We start from the raw sequence: 22,189 nt of genomic DNA on the forward strand, positions 1-22,189 counted from the left end.
ATTAGGTCCCAAAAAAAGAACATCAGTCTGTTAAACTTATACTACATGCATAAGGTAAAACAGGACAAGATCAAATAAACAAGTTTCTATGATGTACACAGGCACCTGCAGAAATAGAGCTAACAAAGAAGAACTCTAGCCACCCACATGGGCTTCTCAGTGCCCAATAATAAAACTGTATTTTGGACATCAAAGGATAAATGCAATAGTAAGGGTCTGAAAGCCGCTTCTCAACTTTGTCCAAATAGCAATAAGAGACGGCACACCACTGGCTGCAACAATTTTGCTGCATTAGATGAACAAGTACATTATAGCCTCAATTCACTAAGCTTTACCAAACGCTTTATCAAACGTTTGAGAATTTACCTCATGGGTAAAATCTAATTTTGGGTTCACTAAGATGTTATAGATTTATCGAATGTTTTATTGATAAAACTATTAATAAATCTATAACACCTTAGTGAATTCAAAATTAGATTTTACCCATGAGGTAAATTCTCAAACATTCGATAAAGTGTTTCATAAAGCTTAGTGAATTGAGGCCTATATGTTACGAATATTACATTCTTCTTCAGGTGTTAAAAGGTGTTTTAACACCTGAAGAAGAATGTAATATTCATAACATACAGTGTACTTGTTCATCTAATACAGCAAAATCATTGCAGCCAGTGGTGTGCCGTCTCTTAATGCTATTTGGACATTCATCTGTAGCCGTTGGGGCAATCCGGCCGAGACAAGGCACCGGCAAGCACACAGGTCTTATTAAGACCAGTTACAAGACCAGTTACACTTGTTCCCTGTGCAACAGTTGATGCGACCTCTCAACTTTGTGGCTCCTCCTTCGGTGCCAACCAAAAGGACTTCGAGAACATCCATCAGGCCTGATCAATGTGGCCACGCCTACCTACTGATACATGCCCCATAGCATTTATACAGCATGTAATAAAGCAAACACAGGAACCAGTGCACTGGAATTTCCCTCACTGAGGTGACATCATCATCAGTTTTCTCAGAATTGAATCTGCTGCTAGAATCCTGCAAGGCAATTCCACCATAGAGTTCCCTGGAAATAATTACTAGTTGGACATAAATAAGTGGACCAACCTGAAACTCCAGGAAGTGTCTTTATAAACTTTCCATTAAAGTGATTGATCACTGCTTCACATTTCTCTGTTGATTCCATTCTGTAAGATAAGAAATGGCAATATGAGTAAGATGTCTTAATTGGAAAGCTAAAGTATATCTTAAAGAGAACCTGAGGTGTGTTTAAAGAATGTTATCTGCATACAGAGGCTGGATCTGCCTATACAGCCCAGCCTCTGTTGCTATCCCAAACCCCACTAAGGTCTACCTGCACTCTGCAATCCCTCATAAATCACAGCCGTGCTGTGAGGCTGTGTTTACATCTGTAGTGTCAGTCTCAGCTGCTCCCCCGCCTCCTGCATAGCTCCGGTCCCTGCCCCCATCCCTTCCCTCCAATCAGCAGGGAGGGAAGGGATGCAGGCAGGGACTGGAGTTCTGCAGGAGGCGGGGAGAGCAGCAGACTGACACTATAGAGATAAACACAGCCAGCTCTGACAAGCTGTTTGTCACCAGCGTGGCTGTGATTTATGAGGGATTGCAGAGTGCAGGGGGACCTTAGGGGGGTTTGGGATAGCAACAGAGGCTGGGCTGTATAGGCAGATCCAGCCTCTGTATGCAGATAATATTCTTCAAACCCACCTCGGGTTCTCTTTAAGAAAGTATATACACTGTCTTTATTAGGGACTCTGTCTTTTCCTGTCATGGCAGCGTAGACAGGAGGGGAGGGTCAAAGAGATTGCCTGCTTTTTTTTAACTGAGCACACCGCTAGGTTGGGGGGAGCACCATTACTTACCTACAGGGTGATGCTCCTCTGGTCCCCTGTCTGTTTGGGATGCCCCATCTTCCCTTCAGACAGCTGCAGCGACCAGAGTTTAAATCTCCAGTCAGTGTTTTGAGCATGTGCCGCAATGCATACCAGGCGGTGTAGCCCAAGGATGCGAGTACAGAGAATGTACTCACATCCACGGACTACATTGCTTGGCATGCACTGTGGCACACGTGCACACTCAGAACTGCAAGGAGATATAAACTGCGGTCTGAAAAAGAGATGGTGCATCCTGAACAGACAGGGAACCAGAAGAGCAGCACGTAGGCAAGTAATGGTACTCCCCTCAACCCTTCCCCAATGACACAGTCAGTTTAGACCACCACCTTATGAGGTGGTTCATTAAAAAAATAAAAAGTTACATTGGTGCTTGGTTCCCTTTAAACTAAATGTGGGATCTCTCTTTCTTGTTTAGAACTTATCAGCTGATGGTAATAAGCGCTAGATATGAAGTAATCATATGTAACTATCAGCTGTGGAAAATTAAGCTGAAGGTGTGACAGGTCAATAAGCGCCCGCCTCAATATTTCCCCAGTAACCTACTCTGAGTGTGCATTGGAAGCGTGTACATGCAGCAAAGTACACGCTGGAAGCATTCCAAAACTATAGTTACATCTCCTGACTGCGCCAACAGTACAGATCCTTTCCTGCAGCTTTATGCTCCTCCCGAAAGCTTTGGGGCGTCCCCATGCTCACATGACCGAGAGCCACAAGTCTGTTTGAACCTGCAAGGATCACTGCTGCTAGAGACAGGGGACCACACAAGTCAAATCTTCACTCACAGATAGGCCAGTCCTTTTCTTCACTCACAGATTAGCCAATCCCACAACCTTTAGCACACATTTTTTTGTTCTAGATATCTTGGCTTATCTATCTAGTGTATTGTGCTTGTGTATATTTGCACAGATTTGCGAAAACCTCAGATTGATCTACCTTGCGAATCCGACGCCACGGCTGGTACCGTTGGAATCACGGAGTATCCTGGTAGAGATCACTTGGCCATATGGCTTCAGCATAGTTTCAAGCTCTTGTTCATCCATAGACAGCGGCAAGTTGGATATATACAGGTTTGTTGGGTCTTGCTCTTGTTGCTAAAATGAAAAATAAATCATATTCAGAATACCAGTGCTTGCACTAAACAAATACAACAAGGATAATAGAGAACTAACATCAATTTTACATTAACTGATACAGTACAATCTCAGGTATAGTAAACAACTGGGTATAGTAAACCACCTCTACAGGTCACGGCCAATCTCCATTATAAGTCTATGGTAGCAACCCCTGGTATAGTAAACTCAGATATAATAAAACGTTGAGTATAGTAAACTTGTATTTTGGCCCCTAAGTGACGCTGACTCCAAATATAGTGAAAAGTGGGCAGCGCATATGTCATGTGACAATCTGAAACCAATCATCTCAGCTGCTCTCTTCAGAATCAGAATCGTTTATTTCGCCAAGCATGATTGGTCATGCCCGGAATTATTTTTGGCACATACATATAGCTCGGGAGAAGGACATATAAAGGGGACATATTATAAAGAAATGGATCGATGTCAGCAACAGCAGAAGCAATCAATTGCATTACATTACATTATATAACATTCTAGTCCGTTAATTGACCCCGAGATGACCAGCGGTTAATCTTGTGGGCTGGGTGGTTCGGTCGACTGATCGGCCGTGGCCCGGCTTGTTCCACCGTTCATTAGGGCTTGCCCTGATGGAAGGTGAGCAGATGCCCGAATGGGGTGCAATTACTTATGCAGTCCACCCCGTACTCATCAGGGGTTTCCGAGTTTTTATTTGCTTGTTGGATTGAGCTTCTCCAGGCCCTGGGATATACATCTGCATAGTTTTTACACCATGCAGTTTGTCAGACAATTTGCCACAGAGATAATTCCACACAGTACATGGAAAACCATAGCTGTCTATAACAAGGATGCACATTTGGTGAACCACATTCCTTAGGGCTGCATAGTGAGGCCACAATAATCCCAGACAGGACAAATCGCAGCACACGTCCTGCAACAGGGAAAACTTCCTGCTCACACTTGAGCCAATCATGCACTCTCAGTCCAAAATGCAGCCAATAATCATGCAGTCCAACCCATGCTAAGTCCCGCCCATGGAGGTATCCGAGGCGCTCTGCATTTGTCTATGCAGCCTGTCTGTGATGTGTTAGGGCATGCTGGACCATGTAGTCCCCCAAATGTGAAATATACACCCCAACTCCCCCCCCCCCCCCCCCAAAAAAAAAAACCCTTGAAGGCAGCTTTGCTTAGCAACTACCAGCCAGCTCTGTGCACATAATGGACATAGGGCATGTTTTAGTGAGTGCTCAGTGCTATAGTATACTTTATGTTATTGAAAATCACAATTTCTGATATAGTAAACCTCTGATATAGGTAGTATGCCACTTTTCCTAGTCCCTTGGAATTTACTATAAAGGAAGTCTACTGTATCAGTTTATCAAGAAGCAAACACACCCACAGAACCTGAAATAAACCCCTAGTCCTTTTCAGGCCATTTGGATGCAAGTTTCTTTTTATCTGCAGGAGCCTTATTTAAAAAGTACCCCCATGTATTTTTGTAAGTAATGGCATCCATATAGTTCCTGCATGTAACGCCGGCAAATTAACTAGTGAACACAACTGTTCACTGGTAAATGAGAATTAGCGTTTAACCCCATTGGAAAAAACAGCTGGGGTTTTTTGTTTTGTTTTTGTTTTACCTGAAACTTGGAGCTCTGTGGCCACCTCCACCTGTGTTGCAGTGGCTCACCCCCAGCCTGGCTACCATGGCCTGGTAGGTCGCTACCAAGCTAGGGGTGGGGGTGGCCACAGAGCTTCAGACTTCTTGATGAGGCTTCTGGTTTGCAACAGGGAGTGAGGTTTAACACTAATGGCCAGTTCCCAGTGAATGGGTGAGTTATTCACCAGGTCAATCATCAACGTTGCATTCAGGAACTAAAAGTAAGTAAGGTACGGTAAATACACTGGATGTACTCTCTAATAGGGAGTGTAGCCTATGAGTCCTCCTGTATCACTACCACCTATAAACATACAGGCGGGTGTTGTGCATGTACCGGCTTGCTCACAGCATGCATAGGGAATATGGGTTTGGTTAGATCAATGGTTTGCTGATATTGTTAGTTTGCTTCCTCCCATCAGCCAAAGCACAGTACAGGCTTCTTGGTAAGACGCTAACCAGTGTATCCATATGATGATCATGGAAGATCCTTTTGAGCGACATGCATTTTGCATACATGTGTAGGTACATTATGGTCTGAGATCATGATCAATGAAATCTCCCCACCGTCATTGTTCTCAAGTAACTTCTATGGGTAGCTGTTGTGTAGGAATCTTACACAAGCATGAAACTTTAGTCGGCTCAAACAGCTATTAGCCGGCATCTGCAGGGTGAACAGTTGTTTGTACAGCCTGACATATGACCAATCTTGGACCGTACACTCCACCTGCCAGCATGTATTCTTTCAAGCTAAAGAACGGGAGAGCATCACATAACCATGACAACCCGCTGACAGTGTATGAGAAATTCCATTCACCAATGCATTGGCAGACCGCCAGTTACAGTATATAAGCTGAAACAGGGCCAACTGGCACTCTACCAGCAGGCATTAGTCTGCAGAATCTATGGTCTAGTCTGCAGATGATAGACTGGCCCTCATTCTGACCAACCATCTGCAGACTTGGGGGGGGGGGGGCGTACATGTGCACAATTTGCCAGGATCAAACTCAAGCCTGCAGGTAACACTGTGGTGTCCCAATGCAGTACAGACGTATATCGCTAGCAGGGTGGAGGGACGATGAAGGCAGGAACTAACAGAGCAGCTTCTGCAGGCAGGGTGAGGTTGGGAACAAAATATTCTATTACCAATCATTGCTTAATGATCCAGCAAGATTTTCTAACTTTTTCCTCGTTGCCTTAGTCACCCCAGGAACTTTTAGCTAATCAAATTCAAGCTTTATCAACCCTTTACCAGCCAATTTATTTAGAGGCTTGCAAGTGCTTCAGGCCAATTCATTTTAGTACATTTTTTTAAATTTGTATTTGTTACATTTCCTTGCATCTAATTAGAACTTCTGTAATGTGTATTTATGGTCACTTGTCACTAGGGGGCAGTGTGAGACAACAGTGGACCTCTGCTTTCAGTTTCTATATTTTCTGCTAGCAGAGAGACATCAAAGCATTCCAAAAAATTCCAAAATACACAATGGCCCATATGCAATTCATTTTATCTCTTAAGTTTTCGCCTAGGAAATAATTTGTCATCTTTTTAAAATACCTTTCCAGCACTTTTCAACTGAAAAAGTACAAAAAAGTGGGTGAAAAAGTACGATCACGAATATTATTAGTATTTTCTTGTCTTCTGGTGGCTTCAAACGCATTTTATCGACAAGCAGAAAAATATCACCTTCGGAGAAAACAGGAGATAAAGTTAATTGCATATGGGCCAATGAGTTCTGCCTACTGAGGTGAAAAGCAGTGCACTTTAAGGGCCAGTGCACACCAAAAAGCGCTAGCGTAAAAGCAAACGCTTAGCACTTTTTGAAGTGATTTTTTAAAGGAGATTCTAGGCATGTGCCTAGCGATTTTTTAAGCATGCCTAGAGATTTATTTATTTTTGTAGAGTTTTGGTGTAGCGTTTTTATATTTTATTACAGTAGAGTTGTAACTGAACAGCTTCTGTAACAAAAACGCTTAGAAAATCGCTCTGAGCTAGCGGTTTTCAGAGCAATTTTCCACTTTCCTATTGAGGCTGCTCAGTGGCAGTATATTAAGTGTCCCTAAATGAAAATACATGAACTATTGACCTCTTACTATCTCCTCCTGCTCTCAGAAGTTGTATTCTGCCAGGAAACCGTTAATGGCTGTAATTAGCTTATCAGCGATGTTTACTAAATTCCTGACAAGACAGAAGCTTTCCCTTTCATGCATAAAAATTAACTCTTCCAGGCAGCAAAATACAACAAGTAAGAGTCTGGTTAATAATATGTTTTGCACTGTACATACACATTGTATCTCACGTCGCTTGGGTACCCTTTAAGGGGAGAAAAAAAAAGTAACGTCTTGTTGCCGATTCAGTTTCCACATTCCTCATTCTCCCTCTAAACTACTTTGAAGTTCTAAACTGCCTAAACGTCGCAAGGATGCATTTCAAAGTCCGGGCTTTGAGGCGGTGCCAGTGTGGGAGCCACAGAAACACGGCGGAGCGAGAGCTTCTCACTTCAGAGGAAAACAGGAGAGGATTTAACGCAGCTGTCTCACTACTGGGGACATCATGTACTGTTACACTTCCCCTAACCACACCCTTTTTTCCTATACTAAAAATGCCTGGCTAGAGTGTTAATGAGAAACTGGCAGATTTGAGCGGATTTGGATTTGAAGGTATAAAAGTTAGAGGAACTCTGCAATAAGTACAAAAACAAAACGGATAAAACCATAAAAATGCTGTAGAATGATGGAGGCGCCAAAAATGATAAAAGATTTTAATTGCATCGACTTTCCTCCTTTCAAACGGTTATGAAATCTTTCATTATTTTTGGCACCGCTGACACAGCTCACTTGAGCAGAACCCCAGTCACAATTTTATTGGATCAGGTGGTTTCAGCGACACAACCAGCAGGTTTCTCATAAACGACTGCGTTACATTTCGGGAACTGAGCATCCAGCTGGTCATTTGGGTGCCCGGTGCGGGTAGTAGCCGATAGGCAACTACACAGAATTTAATGGTTGTAGCCCTATTGTTTGCGCGCCTAGGGCCCGTTCACACCTAAAACCGCATAACGCCTAGCGATTACCGCTAGTGTTTTGCGGGTGTGGTTTTTGTGCGCTTAATGCAGAAAAATCACTGGACGCTGTAGCGGTTTGGGAGCGATCGCGATTAGCGGTTCTATAAATGCTAATCGCGATCGCTCCAGAATCGCCGTCAAACCGCTGCATGTAACACGTTTGCGGTTAACGCAAGCAAGAACACTGCCATAGTGTTACATGTGCTAGCAGTTTTTAAAAACCACTAGTGGTTTGCCTTGAGTGGCAATCGCACAATTCCCGCTCAAGTGTGAATGGACCCATAAAGTTAGACACTAAATCAAGAGAGTTAAGCAGTGTTCTCCCCAGGCTCTTTTAGCCGGGTGCTCCACCCAGCTACTTCTGGGGCGCACCCCGCTGTCCTCAGCTCGCCTCTTCATCCTCCTCCTATGCTATAAGCAGAGTTGCACCCGCCCTGCATTCCCCCGCTTGCACACCACCAGGCTACTTTTTCAGGGTACATATTTTGGCGCCGCTCAGTTCTGCGCGGGGAGAGACGAATGATGGCTTTCCCCACTGTCACTAAACTCCGAGGCGGCGTTACAATACTATTCCCCCTCCGAGTTGTCGCAACTCGGAGGGAGATGTAACTCGGGGTCTGGCAGCCGCCAGAGCCCCAGATTACCGCTACACGGGGTGCGCATCATAGCATTGCTGCTATGACGGCGCCCGGCTCTCAGAGCCGTGAGCCGAAATGAACTGATCCGACTTTCTCATGCCACCCAATTGCAAAAAAAAAAAAAAAAATCTGGGGAGAACACTGGTTAAGGTTACAATAGGTGCCAGATAAGGTGGCCACACACCATACAATTTTTTTAAATATCTGTTCAATTTAAGAATTGCAATACATTTTTCTGACTGATTGTAACATTTCAAAAATATGACCAATGTACCACACACCTATGTTCAATCTTTTCCTCAATTATGCTAATAATGATTGGAAACTCAGAGAAAATTGCTAGGTTGTGTATATTAATAAATTAACAATCCAATACACACCATACAGTCTTTAGTAGAGATTGAAGAAAAATATCTGGCATTCCGGATCGATTTAAATCGGAAAAAAAAGGGAAATCCGATCAGATTTTTCAGCCGAATGAAAAAAAAGCTTTCGATTTTTTCGAGAGATCCGATTGTTTTTATCGAATTACTGTAAAATCAGATCATTTTATTGTATCGTGTGTGGCCACCTATAGGCTGATATTTTACAATTATCGGCTTATCCTGGCGCTCAACCGATGTGGTGCTGCTGTAACTAGTACTCTTAATTTTATTGCTTTCATAGTTAGCAAATCTGGGGCCACAGGGGCGTGTGTTAAAGCCATGGTGGTTTCAGGAAAAGGAAATAAAGAGAAAATACCTAAAACGGAGACAGACAGCTATAAAAACCTCTTATTACCTTGTTTCTATACTATCCAAGACTAAAATACTTTTCTTAATATCTAAATATAAGCTACTGTATATGGCTCGACATAAACCCATGAAAGGAGCCCAATGACGGTAGCATACATTGTACATTTGCATCCAGTTAATGCAGATATGGCTGTGACCCTGCCTGAGACACTTTACTGAGGAGTCTAAACATTACAGGTGCTTTATGTATAAATCTCAGCAACGTTGACACATTGGTGACAGAGGCCTTCACTGCACATGACCATCGCTGACAGGGAGCAGCACATTCTAATGAAATACTATCGTGGTCTCCATGACGACAGGAATTCTGTTTGATGACTTCATACAGGCAAGATTGCTGAGGTGAGGACATTTCTCCACTGTCGATCTTGTCAAACATTCCCTGCATCACTCAGGCTGCTGCACGCATGGGAGCTCAAGGGATTTCCCACAGAGTTCGTAAAAATATATTTATGTGAATTGGCTTGAACACTGCCCCCTTCCCCCCTTCATCCTCTAATGGGCATGAGATAAATGGGCCTCAAGCCATAGAACGGGACTTTGGCCCCAGGGTTGCTTTGCGGCTCCAGTCATCACAGAACTGGACTTTTTCTGATTTGTGTGGACATTGTTATTCTTGTGTATTTATAGAGCGCTCATACCTTTCTCAACTCCTTACAGATATCATGGTCAGGCCACTAACAGTTCCTCCGAGGGGCTCACTACATAATCCTTACTATAGTAATAGTCTAGTGCAGAGATCCCCAATCCTGTTCTCAAGACCCACCAACAGTACATGTTTTGCAGAAAACCACAAACATGCACAGGTGGGGTAATTAGTGTCTCAGCAGAGCTGATTAACTACCTCAATCACTGTTGGTGGTACTTGAGGATAGGGTTGGGGAACACTGGTCTAGTGCCTCCTACATTGTCCAAGGCTTTGTGTTTGCCAACTTGCATCCGGAAACGATGCATATTCCATGCAGATATGTATAGTCTCTTGGCCTAGGCTTGAGATTTGAACCAGGGACCCTAGTGCTATAAGATGAGAATGTGATCCACCACAAATATGATGGCACCTCTCCTCTGCACACTATGGTAACTGAGCCCTTCTTAAAGGGGCACAATGGCTAATAATCAGGGCTGTGGAGTCGGTCCAAAAATCCACCGACTCCGACTCCTCAGTTTAGGATTCCACCGACTCCGACTCCACGACTCCTCTAATTTGCATATTACAATTTTGTTGATTAAAAGTATGTAACATGAAATTCGTCTCTTAACTGCCAACGCTTAGGAATTTTACAAGACAACTGAAGTGAGAAGGATATGTAGACTACTATATTTATTCCCTTTAGACTAAAACTAGTCCTTGGTAAGAGTACTTGTAAAAGGTACAAACCGGAACAAAGAACATCTATCAGGCCCTAGGCAGTGTAAGTGTGGGTACATGTAAGAATGATGTGCAGGTACTCTGCAGGGGAATGAGGAGATTGTAAACAGACAACACCTCTGTGTTCAATGTGCACAGCATTCTCAGTGGATTCCCTGCAGCTCTGTGGGGAGTGCATATGTAAAGTATAGTACTACTGTAACAAAGTAAACCTGAGACAGATGAAATTAAAGTTTTATACATACCTGGGGCTTTATACATACCAGAATGTTCCTGGCTGTGGGAGCGGCATGCGGCTGGACAGCGCTGACTGGCTGAATTACCAGGACTCATAGCAGAAGATGCGGGTGGTGGAGGACAGTGAGGGACTGATTAGCCTGAAGGGGGCTGGAGGAAGCCCCAGGTATGTATAAAACTTTACTTTTCATCCGTCTCAGTTACCCTTTAATTTGTAGTCACCAAACCAAATTTTAATAACATATCAAATTATTTGATTTCATCAGCAAAGGGAGTGCATACATTTGCATAAATCAGCATCAATGCAGAATTATTTCCATCTCGTTGACCATCTCTATTAGTGACACAGCTACACATCAGGCTTTATTCTTACAGCATAGATGTTATTTAATATATATAAGAGATTCCTGTGTACACATCATATATACAGTCACAATCAGATATGTATATCTGACCTTAAAAATACGGGGACTGCTTTATTGAAGCAGCACAAGTAACTAATTTTGATTGGTTTATTTCATTTTTGTGGACTAAGCACAGCTATTACTGTATATATACATTATTTTTAATGACTATTATCTGAGAAATAGAACATTTTATCATATTTTCTATTTTAATTACAGTTACAAATTCATTAGGAGTCGGAGTCGGTGCATTTTTTCCCGACTCCGACTCCAGGCACCCAAAATTGCCCGACTCCACGACTCCGACTCCACGACTCCGACTCCACAGCCCTGCTAATAATTGTAAGATGTAAAATATGTGCAAACAAACAAGTACATTTTTTCCCGAGAAAACGTAGCCATAAATTACTTCTCTCGTATGTTGCTGCCACTTACAGTAGGTAGTAGAAATCTGACAGAAGCGACAGGTTTTGGACAAGTCCATCTGTTCATGGGAGGAGGGGGGGGGCACTAAGTGAATGGCAGTTGCTCTGTCCAACTGCCAAAAAACTGTAGTGAGCAGGGAGGCTGGCCAGCATCATTGTTTAAATCCTTTTTAGGGAATATCTTTATAAAGAATAAAGCCTTGCTGAGAACCCCCCATGAAGAGATGGACTTTACCAAAACCTGTCGCTTCTGTCAGATTTCTACTACCTACTGCAGGTGACAGCAACATAGGAGAAAAGTAATTTATGGCTCATTTTACTCTTGAAAAAAAACACTTATTTGTCTATGTTTGCACAGATTTTAAATTTAACAATTTTTCACTATAATGCCCCTTTAAGCCAGGCTGTGTACAGCTTCTGATTGGTCACTGGTAGCAAGGCAAACTATATATAGGGATCCACACAAAAAAATGGTGGGTAAGGGGTTGCTGTACATAAAATGACAGTTGCTACTGCATACGGATAATAAAGTAAACCGGAACTGAAAAATAGTCAAAATAAGCATACAGACGGCATTTTCCACTGTGATTGTTGGAATTTTCCATCCTTTTTAAGAATGGCAGTGACCCCATAACAGCTTCTAGATCAGCACTCCATTAACCAGTAATATTTTAGCCATAGGGAAACATGGACATTACCTTGCACATCAGTTTTCCTTTCAGTTATAACAGACAGCAAACGATATAGTGAAAAATGGCCCTAAAGGTGGCCATTATCTATAGGATTCTTCAGACGATTGATTCTGTAATTCAATCATAATATTGATCTAGTTTTCGATTTATTCCATTAATCTGATCCAGTTAGCTTGGTGTTAATGGGACAGATTGATTGTCTAAAGAATAAGCAGAACTCATTTTTCTGCCAGTTGCTCAGGGCCAATGCACTATTTTCTTCTTCAGTCTAAATTTTACAAGACCGATCTTCTTCTAACATTAAAGTTATAATTACCTGTGGGGTCTTTTTTCTCCAATTCACTCCCCGAGCCCTATGCCCGCTGCCTTTTGGCACATAGCTCCGCCCACTTGTAGAGAAGTGCCACTGTGCCTTCTCTATCCGAGATAGACAAAGTGCCACAGCATTTCTCTGCAAGTGGACGGAGCTGCGTGCCAGAAGCCGGACACTGGGGGCTTGGAGGAAAAAAAAACCTGCAGGTAATGATAACTTAATGTTAGAAGTGGATCTATAGAATGTAAAATTTAGACAGAATTTCCTCTTTAAAGGGAACCAGAGCTGAAAATATAAAGAATTTATACATACCTGGGGCTTCCTCCAGCCCCATACGGGCTGATCGATCCCACGCCGCCAGCCTCCTCTGCCCGCAGCTACGAGAACTGGCTCCACGCTGATCCGTCAGTCGGAGCCAGTCTAAGCGTAGCAGAGGTGCGCTCTTTGCGTATCTCTGCAGGAGTGTATGGAGAGATACGTAGAGGGCGCACTTCTCCTGCGTAGGCCGGCTCCGATGACGTCAGCGACGGGAGCCGGTTCTCGTAGATGCGGGCAGTGGTGGATGGCGGCGTGGGATTGATCAGTGCGTATGGGGCTGGAGGAAGGCCCAGGTATGTATAACTTCTTTTTTATTTTTTCAGCTAGGGTACATCTCTGGTACTCTTTAATCAGTTCCAGTAACTCAAGGAATTTCAGATGTTCTCACAATTACATCTGGAGAAAGAAGAAGAATATTGTAAATGCAGGAAAACTGGGTGGTGCGCCCCCTGCTGGCACAGGTAATGGATGCCAATAAGTTTATAGGCAATAGTTCATAATTTATTTGCTCAATTAAAAGGCAAATAAAAACCTGGCAGACTTGCTAACCTTTCCCCACTCTCCAAAAAAAAAAAAAAAAATTTATCTCCCGTGACATAGTTGGGAAGATTTCCATTCATTTCCTGTACTGAGGTCTGTCACTGGCACAGGAAGTCCAGGGAAATCTTTCCAAGTGCAACATGGACAGCACAGAAAGTGCAATGAAATACAGGCAGAGGCTCTAACCCACCCTCCTTCCAAAGTTTAGGCTAAATTTCCAGTTTGACAATCCCTTTCCTCGTAAATTCCCATGACACGTATGTAACAAGACCTTCAAGGGCCCCGCGCAGAAGACCCAACGAGGATGAGAGTTTAAATAAAAGAGGAAAAAACTCTGTCATCTGAAAGAAATTAGTAAAACCTCCCTGTGCGTGTGGAACGGTTCCTAAAACGCAGAGGAACGAAGGGGAGGGGAGAGGGACTTGGCAGAACTGCACAACATCTGTTTTCTCTTGCTTTGAATAGGGTATCGCCGCTGCTGGTCACGTGACCAGCCCAGCTCCCAGGGCGGATGATCCCCGGGCCGATAGGGGAGAGATTACAGATGAGTCTGCTGATCTCACAGAGGGAAAACAGGCTCTGGGCTTCTCATCTGCGTGCCAGCGGTATTCTGCATGGGAAAAATAACGAGGTCTCCGGGAGCAGAGGAAAAACTTGGCAGCCCACACCGCAGTGACGGTAAATGGCAAATTGCTCAAACAGCAAAGCTCTTTCACACCTGTCACTGGGCTCCAAAGCAAGAGACTTTCCAGCCCTTGCGAACATGATCTACTGAGAGGGAACCTACGGCGTTATTTTATCTATGTTTTAGGGCTGTCACAAAATATTATACAGTAGATATACACACACATTTTTAGCTCCCAGGGCATCTCAATAGCACATTAAAAATACATGCCAACAATATCGCTCACTATTAAAAGGAACTTCAATTTTACCTCTTTTTTTACATTTAAAAGTTTAGCAGAGACCTTTACTTCCGAGACCTGCCCGACCCACAGAACTTTCAGGCAGATAAGGACTGATGTAATTATTTTATTGAACACATTAGCAGAAAGCAAACAGAAGCTTTCATCAGCATCAGAAAGTACACTAAAGGCGAGTACACACACACTACGGCCGCCAACGACGGGTCCGTCAGACCCTCCCGCTGGGCGGACTTTCAGGCGACAGTAGCGCGTGTGTACGCACTGTCGGCGGACTGATAAGGCCTGTTTCTGAACGATCCGCCTGGCGGATCGCTCAGAAACAGCTTTATCAGTCCGCCGACAGATTGTACACACGCTGTACTGTCTGCTGAAAACCCACCCCGCGGGAGGTGCCGACAGACCAGTAGTCTGCTTCAGTATGACAGGTGTACGAGCATTAAGCTTCAAAGAGTTTAGCGAAGCCCCAGATGCAGTTTTCACAGCTTCCTCTGGATAAATAATGGGCAGTTAGTATGAGAGGGAGAGATACAGATTGTGTAGCTATTAGAAACCAAGACAAACCGATAAAAAAAAAAAAAGTGTCGCTTGGTTGTCTTTAAGGGCTCTGCCTCTGACACAGGAGACCAGGGTTCGAATCTTGTCTTTTCCTGTTCCGTAAGCTAGCATCGCTTCAGTAAGGAGACCTCGGGCAAGACACTGCTACTGCCTAAAGAGCATGCCCTAGTGGCTGCAGCTCAAGTGCTTTTAGTCCGGACGGAGAAAAGCGCAATATAAATGTTCTGTGTCTTGTCTATATCTTAAAGCATTTCTTGCTAATATAACTTCTCTTATATGATGGGAAAAGGGTGGAGGCGGAGCTAGGGTGCCCATACATTACATCATTTTCTGCATCGATATCCGCCGTTTTGATCATACTGATCGGATCTGGCAGATATCAATGCTGTTGGAATCAATTTTTGGCTGAAACTGGTCAAAAGGATCGGCTAGGCACGCTGTAAAATCTTGGTCGCAAGGACTTGTTTGGGTATGACTCAAGGACAATTGATAAGGTTAGTGGTAAGACAATGCCAGGGGCTTCAACATGAGTGATTATGAGAGGATTGTTAATTGCCCTGTAAGCCCAACTAAACACAAATTTGAACAAAGCAAACGCTAATAGAGATCAAGAATAAGCTATGGCTCTGTTCCCAGTGCTCAGTTGTGTAGCAGAATCATTCTGCACGTCAATATACTGCCCATACAATTCTATGGGGCTGTTCACAGTACTGATTTGTAACTGATTGCCTCCTAACTCGCTGCATGCCTGCATTGAATTAAAGTCAATGTCCAGTCTCCATTGCAGTTCACACACATCTATTGCGTTATGCGAATCCAGCCACAGTACATTAAAAACACAGTACAGAAGCACGAGTCAAATGTGCTTCACCTGCAATACAGCTAGATCTATACAGGTAGTTGAGACAAAGCGTTGGCACTGCAGATCGAATGAAGGTTGGGTCACGGCAGTGCTGCAGGAGGGAATTTACAAAGCACAGGCACTTGGGGGGGGGGGGGGGGGGGGGGCTGGCAGGGGTTGTCATTGCTAAGCTGATTTCTGATAAATTTCATGCTGAAATCTATCAGAAATTGTTCTGCAGTCTATGGACAACAGATCCCTCTCTGATCAAATTAGATCAGAGAGAGAGAGACCTGTCTCATGGTCGATCTGCCCATATATCACCTGATGTATGGCCACATTTACTGTAATCCCTGCTCCACAATAAAAATTGTGTCCACATGAGGAGTCTAGATATACTCATCTAACAGGAAACAACATGTTCCAGAGGGCCTATGTAAGGACTGTAACTCCAGTCCTGGAGGGCCATAGCCATGCCAGTGTTTAGGATGGACAGAGCACTGGAGAAATGTGTTCTACTTTATAAACCACACCTTTCCCGATTCATTCCCATCAAGTAATTTGCGCTGCGCCAAAAATGTGTAATGACTTCGGCCCTTGAGGACTGGAGTTGGACATCCCGCCTATGGATAGTTGCACAGCTGCAGCAAGCATAGCTACACAAAGGATATTTCAGTTTAAAAAAGTCCTTTTCTAAGGGTAACACCTTTCATTTACATTAAACATGACTGCTTTGTGAATTAGCCTTTTTCAATTTTGGATTTATTTTGGCTTTGAATCCCCCATAAGCCCATTGGGGAAAGGAGGTGGTTCTTTAGAACCATTCTAACTCCATAGTATTTCCAACGGGTGAGGTCACAAATTTCTCACACTGTCCAGACAAATCAGATCTCCAAAAGCCATGAGCCCAAATTATGACCAGAATCAACCATCTTGTGGAACCTTACGGGCCCGCTGAGTGGTAGGTCACTAAAAGTATCTCTACACAGTGGTGGGGCTTGCACAAACAAGTGATCCTGAGAGCTATGCCAGCGGTAGCCTAGCTGCTGTTAGGGTCTTTCTAGCCGGACAGGTGAAAGGTGATGTTCCAAACTAAATAAGATACCAGAGTCCTCAAAGTCTGGGGGTTGGCCAATAGGCTAAGAACCTGTTCCCGTAAAACCTAATTGTTAAGAAACCTTCAGAGAAGCCTTGGGGGGCAGGAAACTGAAGGAAGCCAATGTTTAAAGTCAGACTGTAATGCCATAGGAGGAGATATGCTAGGTCAATGCCACAAATGACAGCAGGAAGAACAGTGACGTCTCTTGTGTACAGATGAATAGGCCATGTGTTGGACTCAAACATGATGTCATTCACTCTGGAGCCAAGACCTGGGCTGACTACTGTCCAGTCCAGATACAGACACACAGCACAGCCCTCTCTCCAGGGTCACAGGAGGAGAAAAGTCTATTGCTGATCACCTTAGGTGGTCTATTCCCTCAGACTTTCCAGAGACAGACATCAGCGAGGGTTCAGCTGAGCTGTGATCTCTTACAAATCACTCTATAATGTGCTCATTTGTTGCTCTGAAATAATAGGGATTTTTCCACTTGAAAGGTGCTGTGCAGAAACAAGTTTTTTCTCCTCTCCTTTTTGGACGCTTTATCAGACAATTACTTTGAAGCTACGTGCTTTGAAGCTACAGACAGATATATAATGAGAAGCAGCTCTGTGCGTGTGCATCTGTTGCCGGAGCTGGGCACCACCGGCACCCATTCTCACACTGGTATCTCAAGCTAAAAAGACCTGTTTTTCCAGATAAGACAACTGGAATTTCTATGCAATTAAAGCCCCTTCTCCAAACAAATGGAAAAAAAAAACACCATTTTCTGTGGTGAGAAGACTACTTGCCAACCCAGACATTCTGGCCCTTTCCCCAGTACCCCTCAGATTTCTGTGGGACCTCACATCTCTCAGTAAGTTGGTAACCACCCTGTCAATCAAACCGGCTCTTGGAATTGGCAGCCATTTTGGATGTGGGTGACAAAATCGTCCCTGATGAACTGGAGTCAAAAGAGTAGAGGGGTCCCTAAGAAATAAAGGGGAGACAGAAGCCTAGTGGACAACTAAAAGTAAAAGGCTCGATTCCCACCTGCTCTCTTCAGTCTAATAGCAATCAGTGTGTTACAGTTGGGGTGGGAGGGATGGAGGAGCACACTTTGGTGTCTCAGCCTTGGGTGCTGGAGGACCTTGTCCCGGGCTCTGGATCCCGCGGATCCGTTGCACATGACAAGCGTGCACGGCTCCTATATGTGAAATAACACTACGTGGCAATAATCTACCACCGCTCCTGTCCTGTCCCCCTTACAATCAGATTTAAGTTTGATAAAATGCACAAAGCCAATTAAAAGCGACTCCATCGGATATGTTGGAACAACATATGTCTGGCAGATTTAGGCACAAATAGATCAGAAAAAATAGATGTGTTCAGCCAGCTTAAGAATTCATACAAGTTAGAAATGCTAACTGTAAAACTCTCTTTCCTTGAATGAACGTGCCAAGCAAGAGTTATTACACCAAAGTGCCATACAGGATCAGTGTTCTCCCCAGGCTCTTTTAGCCGGGTGCTACACCCAGCTAATTTTGATGAGCACCCGGCTGTCATCGGCTCACCTCCTCATCCTCCTACGCTGTAAGCAGAGTTGTGCCAGCCCTGCATTCCCCCACCCAGATACTTTTTCAAGCCACCCGGCTGGAAAAAAATTCTGGGGAGAACACTGAGGATGTTGCAGTTCTGAAGAGTCAAAAGTGTGGCTTCTTCCTGTAACTTTATTTGCAGTACTCCAGCAGTGCACCCCGACTGAGTCAGCCATGCGGCTTCATAATTCTCTGGGGATGAGAGACTGCACAGCTAATTAACTCCTGACTCATTTTCTGAAGAAATAAAATGAAGCAACTTTTTCTTCTTCTAGAAATTCATTAAGGGAATGATGTCACAGGCTGCAGCACATCCACAACAACAGAGATGAACAGTACAAAGGCAGACAGCAGATCCCACAGCGTCAGTTCAGACATTTCATATGAATTCTGCTCCAGTTTGCAATAAAGACCCATTCACACTTGCATTCTAATACACTACACAGGGGCAGATTTACTAAAACCAGCGCAAGGAAAACTTAAGCAGATCCCTGGATCAAGGATTCTGATTGGTTAATCTTAATGTGCCCATTAACAGTACAATATTTTCCTCAAATGCGATCATGCAATCAGATTTGCAGGATTGTAAGTTAGGCCCGCTTCACACAAGCGATTGCAGGTTTTTTTTTTTTCGGTAACAGGAATTTATGTTTGTAACTTAAAACGGGATTGTCACCATGACAATCAAATTTCAACAGCAACTGGTCTGAGTATATTAATAGTCATTGTTATTCAGTTGCATGCTGGGGAGGGGGTTATTTTTATCTATAATATATCCCTCCTCTTCCCTTTATTTCCCTGCCTAGCTGAAACATGATCCTCTGCTCACTTGTGTTTACAAGCAAGGCTGAGGTGACTCAGCGATTGGAGGAGAAAAGAAAAAAAAAAGTTAAGGGAAGAAATGACATCAGGATTTAGCCTCAAACTGTGGGCAAAATACATGGTTCCCATTAGGAACTAAATTCTCTTCATTTACTTTATAAAATTCACTGAAATCAAAAAGGTGGACAGTACAATAGATGTGTTATGCAAGTCGATTAAGTATTTGTCTACTTGTGTGTGTTTTTGTCCTTGGCATAGTATGGCTAATCCTCCTGCTTTAAAGAGAACCTGAAGTGAGAAGGATATGGAGGCTGCTATATGTATTTCCTTGTAAACAATACCAGTTGCCTGGCAGTCCTGCTGATCTTCTCCCTCTAAAAATTTTAGTCATAGACCCTGAACAAGCATGCAGCAGATCAAGCATTTCTGACTGGACTGACTGCATGCTTGTTTCAGGTATGTGATTCAGACATTACTGCAACCAAAGTGATCAGTAGGGCTGACAGGCAACTGGCATTGTTTAAAAGTAAATAAATATGGCAGGCTCTGTATACCTCTCACTTCAGGTTCCCTTTAATCGCTAGGAGAAATTTAGAATGCGTTGCACTTCCTGTTCCCTGCAAGCCAATCACAAAGACAGAAAGCTTGTTTCAGCATAGAGTAACATTTCCAATCAAAATTCTATTAGCATTATGCGGTGGAAGAAGGAAGCAGAGGTAGAGAACACTGGGACACTCCATATATTTTAAACATGGCAGCCCTGCAGCTATGCAGCAGAAAGCACATTTTTCCCCAGACTCTCTCTATATGGCAGCTCCTACTAAATCACATTTGAATATAAAACATCAGAGAAATACACATCGAGCGTCTCCCATATGTTTTTTGGCAGCAGAGAAACACAGAGATGAGCAAAGCAGCGATAGATCACACAGAGCTACACATGGGGGTGACAGAGATCCTTCCTGGCTTGCAGCGTGCTATGCAGATGGACAGCTTGGCACATGTCTTCCTGCCCCCAGCCGACACACACCACAACCTCAGCCTGCTTCCCTAGCGGGGCCTAGGCTGCCGTCCAGCACGCCAGCTCCTGATTTATAATGCCCAGGTGGAGGGTGTAAATCTCTGGGACGGTGTAGGCTTTAATATGCTCAATGCAAAAGCTCACATCTGCCCAGATTCCTGTTTATGTTTATAGATGTCTAAGCCTCAGCTTCCAGTGTTTTACATATGGCTCCTCTCTTTCACGGGCCTGGCCCATCTCCAAGGATGCATCTAATGCGCAGTTAACAGTTTGAGACCCATCCGAGGATTCAGCCGTGCAGGCGGCAAACTCAGATCAAAGCGCTGAGAGATATGAAACCATTGTGCTGATATTTTCCCAGCGAGTGTGAGAAGGAGGTGGATGGAGGACGCTCCTTTCATGGCATTGATTTAGGTGTGTAGTGAAGATGGCTGCGCACGTCGGGGTAAGATAAAGATCAAAGTAAAGGTGGCCATACAGGGGTCAATTCTTTTTCTGAATTTGATCAAAATCAGCCTTAAAAAGGGAACTGTAGTGAAAATAATGCAAAGAATAAAATTGGTCATATTTTTTACAATATTCAGTGATAAATTAGTCAGCCATTGATCACTGTAAAATCTTGAAATTTATCACAGGTGGCAACATGATTTTTAGTTCTGTCAGGTGAAGCTCTGCTGAATGTTTCTTTACTGAGAAATCCAATACCTAGTTTCCCCTAGAATGCTCTAGGAGGAGAATTCTCTATAGCTAAATAGCGTTGGCATACCAATATACAGCAATATATAGGTATAGGAAGTGTTCCTGATACTAAACTAGGAAAAATGCCATAAAAGTGGATATCTTTAATAATTTACTGCATCCGACTATATGTTACTACAGTGCCCCTTTAAGTGAGCAGGATATGGAGGTTGACAGATTTATTTAAATTTTCGACAATGCAAATGAGCTGTCCTGCTGATCCTCTGAATTGAATACTTTTAGCCATAGACACTGAACAAGCATGCAGATCAGGTGCTCTGACAAAAATCTGACAAGATTAGCTTCATGCTCGTTTCAGGTGTGTGATTCAGACACTACTGAAGCCAGAAAGATCAGCAGTGCTGCCAGGCAACTAATATTGTTTAAAAGGAATAAATATCACAGCCTCCATATGCCTCTTACATCAGGTTCTCTTTAAATGTACCGTATTTTTCGGACTATAAGATGCTCCTGACCATAAGACGCACCTAGGTTTAGAGGACAAAAACCAGGGGGAAAAGTATATATACTAAACCTGGTGCATCCATGGTGAAGGGGCACCTTGTGGATTATGCTCCCCTTTGTACCTCTTGTGTCCTCCTCTATGCCCCTCTGTGTCCCCCTGTGTCCTCCGTTTGTCTCCCTGTGTCCTCCTCTGCATGGGCGCAGTACAGGGAGTCCCCGACATTGCATTCGATTGGAGGTTCGTACTGGCAGACGTTCACAAGTCAGGAACTCCCTGCATTTAGACTATAAGATGCAGTGACTTTTCCCCCCCACTTTTGGGGGAGAAAAAGCGAGTCTTATAGTCCAAAAAATACAGTATTTATTGGTAACTGATGAACTTCTGATCAATCCAATGTATGAACTATAACCAGTGGTAACCAGTGGGAAGTTTCCATTTATTGTACAATCAGTCCATTGCTTTGTGCTGCATTGAGCAGACCAATACTAGCAGATTAGCAGTGTAACTGATTTTTGATCAACGCCGATCCATTCTAGATGCTTTGTGACTGTTCCTTCCTCATGCAATATCTACTGCAAAGTACCCTCCTCTTGCTACATGGAGGTCGCCACTATGAGATGCAAATAATTTCAAGTTGATGCAGGATCATACAAATTTTGTATGCAAATTTATGCAGCTTGAAAAAGGGAAC

At 43.6% G+C, this 22,189-nt stretch overlaps 1 protein-coding gene across 6 annotated transcripts in view; it reads right to left on the minus strand.

The window, feature by feature from the left end:
- Nucleotides 1-22,189, minus strand: part of RBMS1 (RNA binding motif single stranded interacting protein 1) — a 470,972-nt gene that overhangs the window by 43,759 nt on the left and 405,024 nt on the right. For all 6 annotated transcript variants that reach the window (XM_068245657.1, XM_068245659.1, XM_068245658.1 and 3 more), the window contains exons 5-6: nt 2,844-3,001; nt 1,105-1,184 (exon numbers count right to left, since the gene is read on the minus strand). In XM_068245657.1, coding sequence (XP_068101758.1) covers nt 1,105-1,184; nt 2,844-3,001 — 238 coding nt within the window. The remainder of the gene's footprint in view (nt 1-1,104; nt 1,185-2,843; nt 3,002-22,189) is intronic.

The sequence above is a fragment of the Hyperolius riggenbachi genome, chromosome 7 (assembly GCF_040937935.1).
Source record: "Hyperolius riggenbachi isolate aHypRig1 chromosome 7, aHypRig1.pri, whole genome shotgun sequence".
NCBI classification, from domain to species: domain Eukaryota; kingdom Metazoa; phylum Chordata; class Amphibia; order Anura; family Hyperoliidae; genus Hyperolius; species Hyperolius riggenbachi.